Source organism: Suncus etruscus, chromosome 15 (assembly GCF_024139225.1).
Source record: "Suncus etruscus isolate mSunEtr1 chromosome 15, mSunEtr1.pri.cur, whole genome shotgun sequence".
Classification (NCBI taxonomy): domain Eukaryota; kingdom Metazoa; phylum Chordata; class Mammalia; order Eulipotyphla; family Soricidae; genus Suncus; species Suncus etruscus.
The window spans coordinates 41,561,003-41,574,456 of NC_064862.1; the positions used below are offsets into that span (position 1 = coordinate 41,561,003).

A 13,454-nucleotide genomic window follows, 5' to 3' on the forward strand; every position below is an offset into this window, starting at 1 on the left:
AGAAAGGAGTTATGAAAAATAAGTCTTCTATAATGATTAATTCAAAATTTTTCACTACGGAAAATTTTCTGTTACTTTTATGCTTATTAGTTCTATTAAAATTTTTTCAGCAAACAGTAGTGATAGTGAAGAACTTTCTGCTGGTGAAAGTGTAACTAAGACTCAGCCAGTCAAGTCAGTTTCCACTGGAATGAAGTCTCACAGTACCAAGTCTCCTGCGAGGACACAATCTCCAGGAAAATGTGGAAAGAATGGTGAGAAAGATCCTGATCTCAAGGAACCCAGTAATAGATTACCCAAAGTTTACAAATGGAGTTTTCAGATGTGTAAGTGATAAATTTTTTTCCCAAAGACTGAAAATTTTTTATGTGAACATAGTATTTCTCCAAAAGTGATATATATATAGTCAATAGTTAAATAGAAACTATTCCAATAGCTCTTGCTGCTATTGTTGAAAGAGTCCCTAAATCCAGAGACCCTCCTTGTTCACAGACATCCTTTTATTATCTTCTCCATAGTGAACTACAATCAGGAAATACTACATATAATAAAACACCTTGAGGGAGATATGCCACATTAATTTTCATGACAGTGTCTCATTTTATTTTTCTGTGCCTAATTTATAAATTAAGCTTTAATATGGGTATTATAAGTAAATGTGTAGAAAAATGAACATGCCGGGTTCAACATCCTCTCGGATCTTTACGCATATCTCCTGCCAGTAAGAAGGATCTACTGTAATGACCAATTGTTATGTAAAGAATTAATTTGATCTTGTGCTTGCTTTGGCAGCATATATACTAAAATTGGAACGATACAGAGAAGATTAGCATGGCCCCTGCGCAAGAATTAATTTGATCTTAATTTGAATAAACAAAGTGCTAAAAAAATTTTTTAAGGCAGTCTAAGCAAGTTTTAGCACTGATTATATACTTTTTTTGGATTTTGGGTCACACCCGGCAGCACTCGGGTTACTCCTAGCTTTACGCTCAGAAATCGCTCTTGGCAGGCTGGGGGACCATATGGGATGCCGGGATTCGAACCACCGACCTTCTGCATGCAAGGCAAATGCCTTACCTCCATGCTATCTCTCCGGCCCCTGATTATATACTTGATGTGATCGCGTGAGATTGATATAGAGGCCAGAGAGTTAAAAGGGTTAATCTAAATACTTTGCTTGCTGGAAACCTAAAGTTTAGTAACAGCACTAGATGATTCCCTAAGTAGCATACTGGGCAGAGTCCTTGAGCAATCCCAGGTGTGGCTAAAATCCCCACTCCCTGAAAAAATTACTTTAAAATAATTTTGTATTTAGAATCAAAAATAGTAAAATAATAATAATGATTTAGATAAAAAGTAGATGGGAATAGAATATGAGCCGGAGCAATGGTGTGAGCTGTAAGGTGTCTGCCTTGCATGTGGTAGCCTAGAATGGACTCCAGTTTGATCCCCTGGGTTCCCATGTGGTCCTCCAAGCTAGGAGCAATTTCTGAGCATATAGCCAGGAGTATCCCGTTACTGCGTGTGGCCGAAAACCCCCCAAAAAAGTAAAGAATATGAGCCAGTACTTGTCAGAATTTTTTATTATTATTGGTACTGAATGATGATATAAATTGCTGAATTATGTATACTTTTGTATACATGGAAAATTCCCAAACTTTTGTTTTTGGGTTCACATGCGAAAGAGCTCCAAGATTACTTCTGATGGATCTTGGGGTTTGATGTAGGATGCCCAATATAGATCTCTGATCTGTAAGCACCATGCCTGCTGTACTATCTAGCTAGCCCTTCATAAAATATTTTTAAATCAAAAGCTTGCCTCAAAAGGGGCCAGAGAGGGGCCGGGAAGGTGGCGCTAGAGGTAAGGTGTCTGCCTTATAAGCGCTAGCGTAGGCCTGACCGCGGTTCGATCCCCCGGCGTCCCATATGGTCTTCCCAAGCCAGGGGCGATTTCTGAGCTCATAGCCAGGAGTAACCCCTGAGCGTCAAACGGGTGTGGCCCAAAAACCAAAAAAAAAAAAGGGGGGGGGGCTGGAGAGATAGCATGGAGGTAAGGCGTTTGCCTTTCATGCAAGAAGTCATCGGTTCGAATCCCAGCGTTCCATATGGTCCCCTGTGCCTGCCAGGAGCAATTTCTGAGCATGGAGCCAGGAGTAACCCCTGAGCACTGCCGGGTGTGACCCAAAAACCATAAAAAAAAAAAAGGGGGGGGGCCAGAGAAGTAGTACAGGGGTTGGGTGTATGCTGAGATTGAGTACAGTAGATAAAATGCTTGCATGTGGCCAAACTAGTTCTATACCCAGCATCTCATATGGCGCCTTGAGCCCACCAGGAGTGATTCTTGAGTACAAAGCCAGGAATAATACCTGAGCACTGCTGGGTGTGACCCCCCTCAAAAAAAATACAACAAAAATTTGCCTCCGAGTAGGTGCGGTGGTGCAAGCAGTAGGGCATTTGCTTTGCACGCACTAACCTGGGATGGACTGTGGTTCTATCCTCTGGCGTCCCATATGGTCCCCCAAGCCAGGAGTGATTTCTGAGCACAGAGCCAGGAGTAACCCCTGGTGCCACTGGGTGTGACCCAAAAGCAAAAACAAAATGAAGACACTAAGGCCAGAGAGCTGCTTCAGTAAGTAGGGCGTTTGCCTTGCATACTGCTGACTTGTCTTTGATTTCTAGCACTCCTTATGGTCCCCTGAGCTCACAGTGATCCCTGAGTTCAGAGCCAAGAATATACACTCTGAGCACTGCTGAGAGTGGCACAAAAACAAACCAAGAAAGAAAAAGTATAATATAACTTTTTGTGCCCTTCAGATCTTATTTCTAGGTATGATTTTTTTAAACAATATGCTGTGGAGATATTGTGTGTGGATGTGGATATTTGCATACATATTTTCTTTATTTCTATATTCTTAGTCAATAAACAATTTTAATTTCTATAGTTCTTTCATGCATTAACATTTCATCCAAATATGTTAATAATGATAGCTTTAAATTCACAGCGGATCTGGAAAATATGACAAGTGCTGAACGAATCACAATTCTTCAAGAAAAATTGCAAGAAATCAGAAAACATTATCTATCATTAAAATCTGAAGTAGCTTCAATTGACCGGAGGAGAAAGCGTTTAAAGAAGAAAGAGAGAGAAAGTAAGTCTTTTACTTTACTTAAGCATAAAGCATTTATGGAATAAGTGTGGCAGGTAGGGCACTTGCCTTACATGTGGGTTAGATCCCAGGTGCCCCATCTCATTACCTAAGCCTACCAGGAGTAAGCTCTTGAGTACCAGCTGGGTATGGCCCCAAAAAACCCAAAATATATAATACATACACATACACATACACATACACACACTCTCTCTCTCTCTCTCTCTCTCTCTCTCTCTCTCTCTCTCTCTCTCTCTCTCTCTCTCTCTCTCTCTCTCTCTCTCTCTCTCAATTCCTCTGCTTTATTTTTATTATAACATTTAACATTTGAGACTTGGGAGGTAAATAATACAGTAGGTAGGATACTTTCCTTGCATTGTGATCAACTCAAATTCAATCCCTGGTACCCTACATGGTTCTTTAAACCACACCAAGTTTTATCCCTAACACAGAGGTAGCATTGCTGGGTGTAGCTCAAAAACAAAATTTCTAGGGACCGGAGAGATCGCGTGGAGATAGGGCATTTGCCTTGCATGCAGAAGGACAGTGGTTTGAATCCCAGCATCCCATATGGTCCCCCGAGCCTGCCAGGAGCAGTTTCTGAGTGTAGAGCCTGGAGTAACCCCTGAGCGCTGCTGGGTATGACCCAAAAACAAAAACAAAAAAAATTTTTTTCTAGCATATCTGAAGAATTATCTGAAATCATAATGCTCATCTTCATAGAGCTTCTAATATATTCAAAAAAGAATAAAAAAAAACTAATCAACATGTCAGGTGGTGAAAGACACTATGAAGAGATTACAATGAGGTTAATTGTGTAGAGTGAGTTAAAGGTAATTTGATAATATTTGATTACAAGTGGTTGAGGATCATTTTCATTGGGACTTGAATGACCATTGTTAATAAAAGAAGTTATAATTTGAAGCAAGAGCTCTTCTGCTTGGACCTGTTCTGCCACTAGGATGGGTAAGTGTCTAGTTTTTGTACTGCCTGGAAGCCCCACAGCCTCCTGTGATATTAGAAGTGTGTACATCAAGCAGTACAATAAAGTGCCTTTGGGTAGCCTCAAAGCCAACTATTTCCAAGGCAGTTCTCATGCACAGGGCATTGTGCTGGAGAAAGTTAGACTTGAGGCCAAACAGACAGATTCTGATATTTGGAAGTATGTCTGAGTTCAGGTGAACAAGATCAACCAGAAAATAAAATTATACCCAATGATGGCTGCTTGAACTTATTTATTTATTTATTTATTTTTGGTTTTTGGGCCACACCCATTTGATGCTCAGGGGTTACTCCTGGCTATACGCTCAGAAGTCACTCCTGGCTTGGGGGGACCATATGGGACACCGGGGGATCGAACCGCGGTCCGTCCTACGCTAGCGCTTGCAAGGCAGACACCTTACCTCTAGCGCCACCTTCCCGGCCCTGCTTGAACTTATTAAAGAAAAGGATGAAATTCTGGTTGCATATTCTCTTGGTAGGTAACATTCCCAGAGACTGCTTTAAGGTTGTTAAAATAGCCTGTGTCTCTCTTTTGATCATATAGAAATGTAAGAAGCAAAGACCAAAACAAAGATCCTAAGTTAATTTTTTTTTTTATGTTTGTTTGATTTTGGGTTACACCTGCTGGCGCTCAGGGATTACTCCTGGCTCTGCGCTCAGAAATCGCCCCTGGCAAGCTCTAGGATCATATGGGATACCGGGTCAGTTGCATGCAAGGCAAATGCCCTGTTGCCATGCTATCTCTCTGGCCCCAAAGGTCCTAAATTTTGAAGATGAAATCACAATAGTAATAAAATTGTATAGTGCAAGAAAAATTTTTGAAGAAAGAGACTACTTCTAGTCTTCTTTTACAAAAACAAAATGCTACCAAGTAGGAAATTTAAAACCATGAAAGTGTTATTTCCTCACATTTGTAAGGTTTCAAAGTCTAAGCAGCAGATAGGTTTTGCTTTCCTCTGAGGCTTGTTTTCTCGTGTTCTAGTTGGCAGTCTTCTTTAGGTGTCCTTTCTTCTCCGAAGAGAGAATCTCTGGTGTCTTTTTTTCTCTTCTTATAAGGACATTTGTCCCTATTGGATTAGGATCCCATCCATAGATCTCATTTAAACTTAATTACCTACTTAAAAACCCTCTCCAAATACATAGCATTGCATTCAGAACTTCAACAAAGAATTTTGAAGAGACAGTTTGGTAAGATAGAACTTTTTATTTTATTTGGGTGGGGGGAGTTGGGTCACACCCGGCAGCTCTCAGGGGTTACTGCTGGCTCTACACTCAGAAATCGTTCCTAGCAGGCTCGGGGAACCATATGGGATGCCGGGATTCGAACCACTGTTCTTCTGCATGCAAGGCAAACCCCCTAACTTCATGCCATCTCTCCAGCCCCAGGATAGAGCTTTTTAAATGGAAAAAAAAATTTTTTTTCGGCCACACCCGTTTGATGCTCAGGGATTACTCCTGGCTAAGCGTTCAGAAATTGCCCCTGGCTTGGGGGTGCCGTATGGGACGCTGGTGGATCGAAACACGGTCCTTCCTTGGCTAGTGCTTGCAAGGCAGACACCTTACCTCTAGTGCCACCTCACCGGCCCCTAAATGAAACTTTTGAACTAGGGTCAGTTCTTTGCTCTAGAGAACTATTCTCAAATGTGTAAATAATGAATATTTCTGGCTCTTACCACTGAATGCACATCCTAGTTATGACAACCTAAAGTGATTCCAGACATTTCTAACTATCCCATAGAGGTGCAAAATCACTAGATTGAGAGTAGCTACTTTTTTTTTCCCCCCGTTTATGGACCACTCGGTGCTTGGGTTACTCCTAGCTCTGTGCTTAGAATTGCTCCTGGCAGGCTCAGGGGACCATATAGGATCCCAGTAATTGAACATGGATCTGTTTCGGGTTGGCTGCATGCAAGGCAATTTCCTACTGCTGTGCTATTGCTCTGGCCCAGCTACTTCTTAAGATTGAAATGCACTTGGTGCCTTTTATAAGCAGGAAATAAAATTGTGGTGGAAAAGTATTAAGAATATTAGTCTCAGTTAAATCTGGGACTTCCACATGCAAAGCATGAACTCCAACACTTTGAACCATCCAGCCATAGTTCTGTTTTTTGTTTTGTTTTGTTTTCCGGCCATACCCCATGATGCTCGGGTTATTCCTAGCTATGCGCTCAGAAATCGCTCCTGGCTTGGGGGAACATGTGGTACACCGGGGGATTGAACCAGGGTCCTTCCTAGGCTAGCGTGGGCAAAGCAGATTCCTTACCACTTGTGCCACCACTCCGGCCTCATTTTTAAGGTTTTTGTTTGTTTGGTTTTTGGGTTTTGGGTCACACCCGGTAGCACTCAGGGGTTACTCCTGGCTCTATGCTCAGAAATTGCTCCCGGCAGGCTCGGGGGACCATGTGGGATGCCGGAATTCGAACCACCGTTCTTCTGCATGCAAGGCAAACGCCCTACCTTCATGCTATCTCTCCGGGCCCCATTTCTAAATTTTTAACAGGGAATTGACATCATCCATTTATAGTTTTAATAAGATTGATGTCTTCCGGGGCCAGGCGGTGGCGCTAGGGGTAAGGTGCCTGCCTTGCCTGCGCTAGCCTTGGACGGACCGCGGTTCGATCCCCGGTGTCCCATATGGTCCCCCAAGCCAAGAGCAACTTCTGAGCGCATAGCCAAGAGTAACCCCTGAGTGTTACCAGGTGTGGCCCAAAAAAAAAAAAAAAGATGTCTTCCATGTGGAAACAGACTGTAGAGAGCCAATGGTAGTGTCTATTAGAGGCTGGAGAGATAGAGGAAGTTGGTGGTATCTTACAATGGGAAGGTGCTTGTCTTGCACACTGCTGACCTAGGTTCAATCCCTGACATCCTATATGGTCCCCAACCACTGCCAGGAGAAATTTCTGAACTCATGAGTGAAGAGGATCCCCTGAGAGGCCAGATCTGAAGCACAGTGGGTAAGGCATTTGTTTTCCCATGCCTGACCCAGGTTCAATCTCTGGCATCCCAAATGGTTTCCTGAGCCTGCCAGGAGTAATTTCTGAGCACAGAGCCAGGAGTATCACGAACTGCCAGGTGTGACCCAAAAACAAAAAAACAACCAGAGAATTGGTACAGTGAGTAAGGTGCTTCTCTTGCATATGAGCAACCGGGCTTTGATCCCAGGCACTGCATTTGGTCTTCCACACCCACCAAGAGTGATTCCTGAGCACAGTCAGTGTGGCCTTCCAAAAAAAAGAAAAAGGGAAAAAAAATTTAAATGTATTCCTGGGATCAGGGATATAGCTCATCTGTTAGAGTTTATGTTTTGCATGCAGGAGGTCTAGGTTTGCTCCTGGGCATCATATGATCCCACAAGCCTTGCAGGTAGCAGCCTCTTGTTGGAAATTGCCCCTAAATATTGCCAGATGTGGGGTTGGAGTAGTAGCGCAGCGATATAACGTTTGCCTTGCACGCGGCTAACCCAGGACAGATGCAGTTTGATTCCTGGCATCCCATATGGTCCCCTGAGCACTACCGGGTGTGGCTCCCCCAAAACAAAAAAATTTAAAACCTTGCCAGAAGTGACACCAAAATAAGTTTCCTTGAACCCCAGTGTATAACAATGGAAGAACTTTTCATTGAGTTTACTGTACTGTTCTTCAAAAACCCCACCAGTCCCTATACTGTTCCTCTTGAGCTCATCTTAGAGTTCTCTGGTATATTCATTTCTTTATTTGTTTTGCTTTGGGGAACACTCAGTGGTGCTCAGGGGTTACTCCTGACTCAGCACTTAGGAATCACTCCTGGAAGACTCTGGATCCTTATGGGATGCTGGGGATCAAATCCAGGTTGCCTTTGTGCAAGACAAGTATTCTACCTGGTCCTGTCTCTCTGACCCCTGCTGTTTATTTCTTTTTTAGACTATTTTTCACCTCCTGTTGTTTATTTAGCAGTTTCCTTTATCTTATAGCTTCTTGATCTTTGCTTAACTATTGTTAATTTTTCTGTTAGAGAGTGTCTACTGTTTTCATTGGTTTTGCTTTTGGGCCAACTCTGACAGTGTTGGGAGACCATATGGGGTGCCAGGGATAGAACCTGAATTGTTCACATGCAAGACAAGCGCCCTACCTACAGTACTATTACTCCAGTCTCTTGAGCATATATTGTTTTAAATCATCTACCATGCTCTTCATTTTCATAGTTTTTTTGTTTTAGCACTATCTTTTGTCTGCACTGCTGACTCTGTGCATCTTCACTTTGGGTTTACTATGCTAATGTGCTATGAGTACTAAGAAATTAGGGTGAGTTATTGTGCTGCTCTAGGCATTGTGGAGTAGGGCCCCTTTCTATAGTGGAATTCAGGTGTGGGATCTGCTGGCCCTAGGGAGGGCAGTTCACCTGTTTCTCTTTCGAAAAGACCAGAGTTGTCAGACTATTGACCTACTTAAAGTAGTGGGGTGTTGTGCAGGTTTCTGTGTTTCTGGAGTTGTGGAGCTGGGCCTCTTGGCTATGGTGGAGTCAGAGTGTCAGCAGACTCTTACTCAATCTTTCAGAAAAGGAACGGGAGAGATAGTACAGAGATAAAGTTAACAGGGTTCAATCTGTGGCACTGTATGGTCTGCTGAGCAGTATCAGGAGTGATCCCCATGCAGTGTGAGGAGCAAAACCATGAGCACAGCTGGCTTGACCCAAATACTAAAAACGCCCAAGTTAGATAAATAATTAGCCTTCCAATCTCGTCATCATTTAAATTCCTTAGAAACTCCAAGCACGGGCCCGGAGAGATAGCACAGTGGCGTTTGCCTTGCAAGCAGCCGATCCAGGACCAAAGGTGGTTGGTTCGAATCCCGGTGTCCCATATGGTCCCCCGTGCCTGCCAGGAGCTATTTCTGAGCAGACAGCCAGAAGTAACCCCTGAGCAATGCTGGGTGTGACCCCCCAAAAAAAAAAAAAAAAAAAAAGAAAGAAAGAAAGAAACTCTAAACACTAAAGGTTAATAGGAGGGAGCAGAAGATCTTTAGATAGGTTATAGGGTCTTTTTCCCCCTAATTTATATAACACTGTGATTTACCAAATTGTTTCTAATATAGTTATTACAAATATTAAATGTTCAAACACTAATCCCACTACCACCAGTGTGACCTCTTAACCAGTGTCCCCAATTTTTTACCCACCACAGCTTGCCTCCAATCAAGCACAAACAAATTTATTTCATATTGCTTGTTACAATGCAAAGGAAAATGAAATTATCAAAACTTAGATCACCACAGGTGAATTTGAAGTGATTATTGTATCTCTTCATGGTGTTAATAAATTCAATGTCTTAATAACTTACTGAGCTGTGGTTGGTACTTGTTGAGCCTTCTATGTTACTGTTTATGCCCACTGAGATTGGTAGATTTTTATGTAACTTTCCCATCCAATTTCTGTGATACTACTGAGCTGATAAGACTATGTAAGGGTGTCCAGGATTTATAGATAACTTCAGAAATTTGATAAGATTGAGCCATGGAGCTGGGCCATTACTGTCAGAAGATATAGGATGTGACATAAGGACAGTGTAGAAAGGGGAATCTGTCTCACTCTCTTTGAGAGTGTTGTAGAGATATCTTCTAGGACCAGACTACTTGGAAAGGATGGGCATCCATTTTCTTTTGGACCTTGGAACTGGGTCATTTTTTTGCCAGGAAGACGGTGGGCATTGGGTTACAGATTCTTATTACTGGATTTAAAGTTTTTTTGTTTGTTTGGTTTTTGGTTTTTGGTTTGGGGTCACACCTGGCAGCACTCAGGGGTTACTCCTGACTCTATGCTCAGAAATCTCTCCTGGCAGGCTCGGGGGGACCATATGGGATACTGGGATTCGAACTACCGTCCTTCTGCATGCAAGGCAGATGCCTTACATCCATGCTATCTCTCCAGATCCCTAAAGCTCTTTTTAATGTTTGTTTTATTTCAGAATTCTATTTTATTTTCATTTCTGAATATACTGAGCTCAACATTTCTTCATCTCTTTAAATCTTGCAGCAGAAGTATTCTCTAGCCCGTTGTTTTTTTACATTCTAAGGATCAAGCATCCTGTTTGTACTAACCCTGACCAGCAGTTAATTACTACATGAAATTTGGGCTTTTAAAATCATTTTATATCTGAAACCATCACTAATCCTCAGTCCAGACATTGCAATCACTCCTTTAAACTGTCCTTTTTCATTACCTATATAACTTGGCATATTAATTACTTAAAGGAGAGAATTTTTTTAAATTTTTGATGGTACAGGTGGTTGATAAATGTACTGTCAAAGCTAATGCTAGTACAGGTAGTTGAAACCAAGACATATGCTCTACAACTTACTCTGGCTTCAGAATTTGTTTATTGTGTTTATTTTGGGCCATACCTAGCAGTGCTTAGGCTAGTCCTGGATCTTTGCTTGGACATGACCTCTAGTGATGCTCAAAGGACCGTATGTAGTACAAGGGATTTTAATAAGGATTGGCAGGATGCAAGATAGGAGCCTTAATCCTTATATCTCTGGATCCCAGAAATTTTAGAGACTACTGTGCTATTTCTTTCTATTGTTGGATATACTTTAAATCTGTTACTGATTTGATTTCTCTGTTACTTAGGTGCTGCTACATCCTCATCCTCGTCTTCACCTTCATCGAGTTCCATAACAGCTGCTGTTATGTTAACTTTAGCTGAACCATCAATGTCTAGCGCATCACAGAATGGAATGTCAGTTGAGTGCAGGTGACAGCAGGACTTGCTAAAGCACTTTGCACTTAATGGCTATTGAGGGCCACGTCTTTTTTTATACTGCACAGTGGCACAAAAAAAAAAATCAGACAAGCACTATTTTATATTTAAAAGTTGTTTCTTGACAAGCTGACTTGGCACTTAAGTGCACTTTTTTTTATGAAGAAAAAGTACAATGAACTGCTTTTCCTCGAGCAATAATTGTTTCCAACTTGTCTGGGAATTGTGTGACTGGTAACTTGAAGGCCTTCCACTGTGGCAAACGGAGGCTTTTCACTGCCTGTAAAGACAATACAGTAAGCATAGTTATTGGGTGGGCCAGAACATGTTAAGATAACTTACTGTATATGTATTCCCTTGTATTTTGTTAAAGCTGGAACATTTGATATTTTTCCATTTATTTATGAAAAAAATATGAACCTATTTTCATTTGTACAAGCTAATTGTTTTTTAAAGCAAGTCACCTTAGGGTGGCCTTAATTGTATAAGTCAAGCACATGTAATAAATTCAAAACCTGCAGTTAACAGGATATTGGACATCAGTCCTGGTAACCAAATATTAAAGATTCTCTTTAAAAAAGACTGAAAATGTTTACAGGTTTGAATTAGGCTAAAAGGTCTTACAGTGGCTTTTCGTGCCCCTTCAAATTGGAATGGAACTACTGTACTTTGCCATTTTTCTATAAATCAGTATTTTTTTTTAATTTTGATATATACATTGTGTGAAAAAGAAAATGGCTAAAAACTGTATTAAATCTTAAACAATGTATAAAGATTGTACTTAGCCAGTTCAAAGTGTATATTTATTCATAATGAATTATAACAGTTATATTTTTGTGTTTTCTTGTAAATGTTTCTTTTTCCTTAACTACAGATAATTCATTTGTATTGCTTATTTTATTATGAGCTACAACAAGAGGACTTCAGGAACAAGTAAACTGTATTAGTATGCTTCAAGTTTGTTGATAAGAACTGTCTGAAAGGATGGTTGTTATTTTAAATTTTAATAGCTAATTGGGGTGATAGGCCTATAAATTAAATGCCTTGTATAAAATCCAAAATGAACGCAAAATTGTTTTCACTTGTATTGACTTTATGTTGTATGATTCCAATCTGTTCTGTTTGGCACTTGTATTTAATTCTACACCTTTGTAAGGCATTTGTATATTGTGGATGTGTTCATTTAAGCTATTTAATACCTGGCACTGTTAATACACAGTACTTTACTGTACAGACTGTTTTACTGTTTTAATTGTAGTTCTGTGTAGTTCTTTTGGATGGGACTGGCATGTTTTATTTGTTTTCTGACAATACGACTTGAGAAATTCAAAGCGTGTTGTTGTAGATGCTAACTTGTCAGAATCCTTTACATTCAACTTTTCTAAGAAAAGCATTTCCAGTCTTGTAGTGTGTGCTTATGATAACTAATTTTGTTGAAAATGGTTTCAAGTTACTCAAATTTGTACAGGATTGTAAAGATTTGTTGACAACAAAACATTGAAGAAAAGCTTATAGAATAAAAGCTATAAAGTATATATTAGGATCTGCAAACAATGAATTATGTAATATATTGTACAAATGTAAGCAAAGGCTCTGAAATAAAATGCCATAGTTTGTGAATCCTTGATTTTGTTTCTAAAAGATTAAGTAATTTTTAGTTCACTTCTGTATGTGATGGCTGACTGGAACATAATCTATCTCCAGCATGTTCTATCACTAGTGGTTAATTGACATACGAAAAAGGGAATATTCTGCTTGTAATAATTTAAAAGGCCTCAACCAGATACAAGGAATTTAGGCATTTCTATCTTTTCACATATACTAATTTTCTTATCCTGAATGCATGAGTACTTATGACTGAGGGGTTTGTCTAAAAAATAAGTTTGATTTTACAACACTTGAAACCATTAATGGCAGCAGCTTCATTTCTTTCTTTTTTGTCTTAATTGAACTTTTGTGGTCCCATACTTTTAGTGCACTCTGCTTCATGCATTATTGAAATCATCTGGACATTATTGTTAAACAGTGGTCAGTTTTAATAATAGTGGTCAGTTCCTTTCCCTTAAGGACACCTGATCTGGATAATACCTAGTTGGTGAAATTTTTTTTGTCTTTTTGTTGTTTGTTTAGGGGTCACACTAGGCGGCGCTCAGGGGTTCCTCCTGGTTCTGCAGCCAGAAGTCCTCCTGGCAGGCTCCTGGGACCATGTGGGAGGTCGGAATTCCAACCTCTGTCTGTCTCGGGTCAGCCTCATTCAAGGCAGTCACCCTACCCATTACACCATAGTCACTCTCCTAGTTGGTGAATCTTATGTTTAATTTTTTTTTAATGTTTTTGATTTTGTACTTATTTTTGCTGTGCCAGGAACTGAATTCAGGGGCTCATGTGTGTAAAGACTATCTACAGTAAATCACTTCCTGACCTAGAAGTGACCATTTTCTAAAATGATTTCTCCAACCATATATACATATACATATATATGTTGCATATGGGTTAAAACCACTGCTTTATCAAACCCTTTAAAGTCAATAATGACAATTTTGTATCCATTGTAGTGAGTTTTCCACCAAAAG

At 40.4% G+C, this 13,454-nt stretch overlaps 1 protein-coding gene and 1 non-coding gene across 2 annotated transcripts in view; both read left to right on the forward strand.

Annotated features, from left to right (window-relative positions):
* The window catches only part of ARID4B (AT-rich interaction domain 4B), a 133,625-nt gene extending 121,119 nt beyond the window's left edge, over positions 1 to 12,506 (forward strand). The window contains exons 21-23 of the mRNA XM_049788918.1: positions 111 to 326; positions 3,003 to 3,149; positions 10,752 to 12,506. Coding sequence (XP_049644875.1) covers positions 111 to 326; positions 3,003 to 3,149; positions 10,752 to 10,879 — 491 coding nt within the window. The 3' untranslated portion in view covers positions 10,880 to 12,506. The remainder of the gene's footprint in view (positions 1 to 110; positions 327 to 3,002; positions 3,150 to 10,751) is intronic.
* On the forward strand, positions 777 to 883 carry LOC126031806 (U6 spliceosomal RNA). The gene has a single exon (XR_007503631.1). It is a non-coding gene; the product is annotated as a U6 spliceosomal RNA (small nuclear RNA).
* Positions 12,507 to 13,454: the final 948 nt, after the last annotated feature.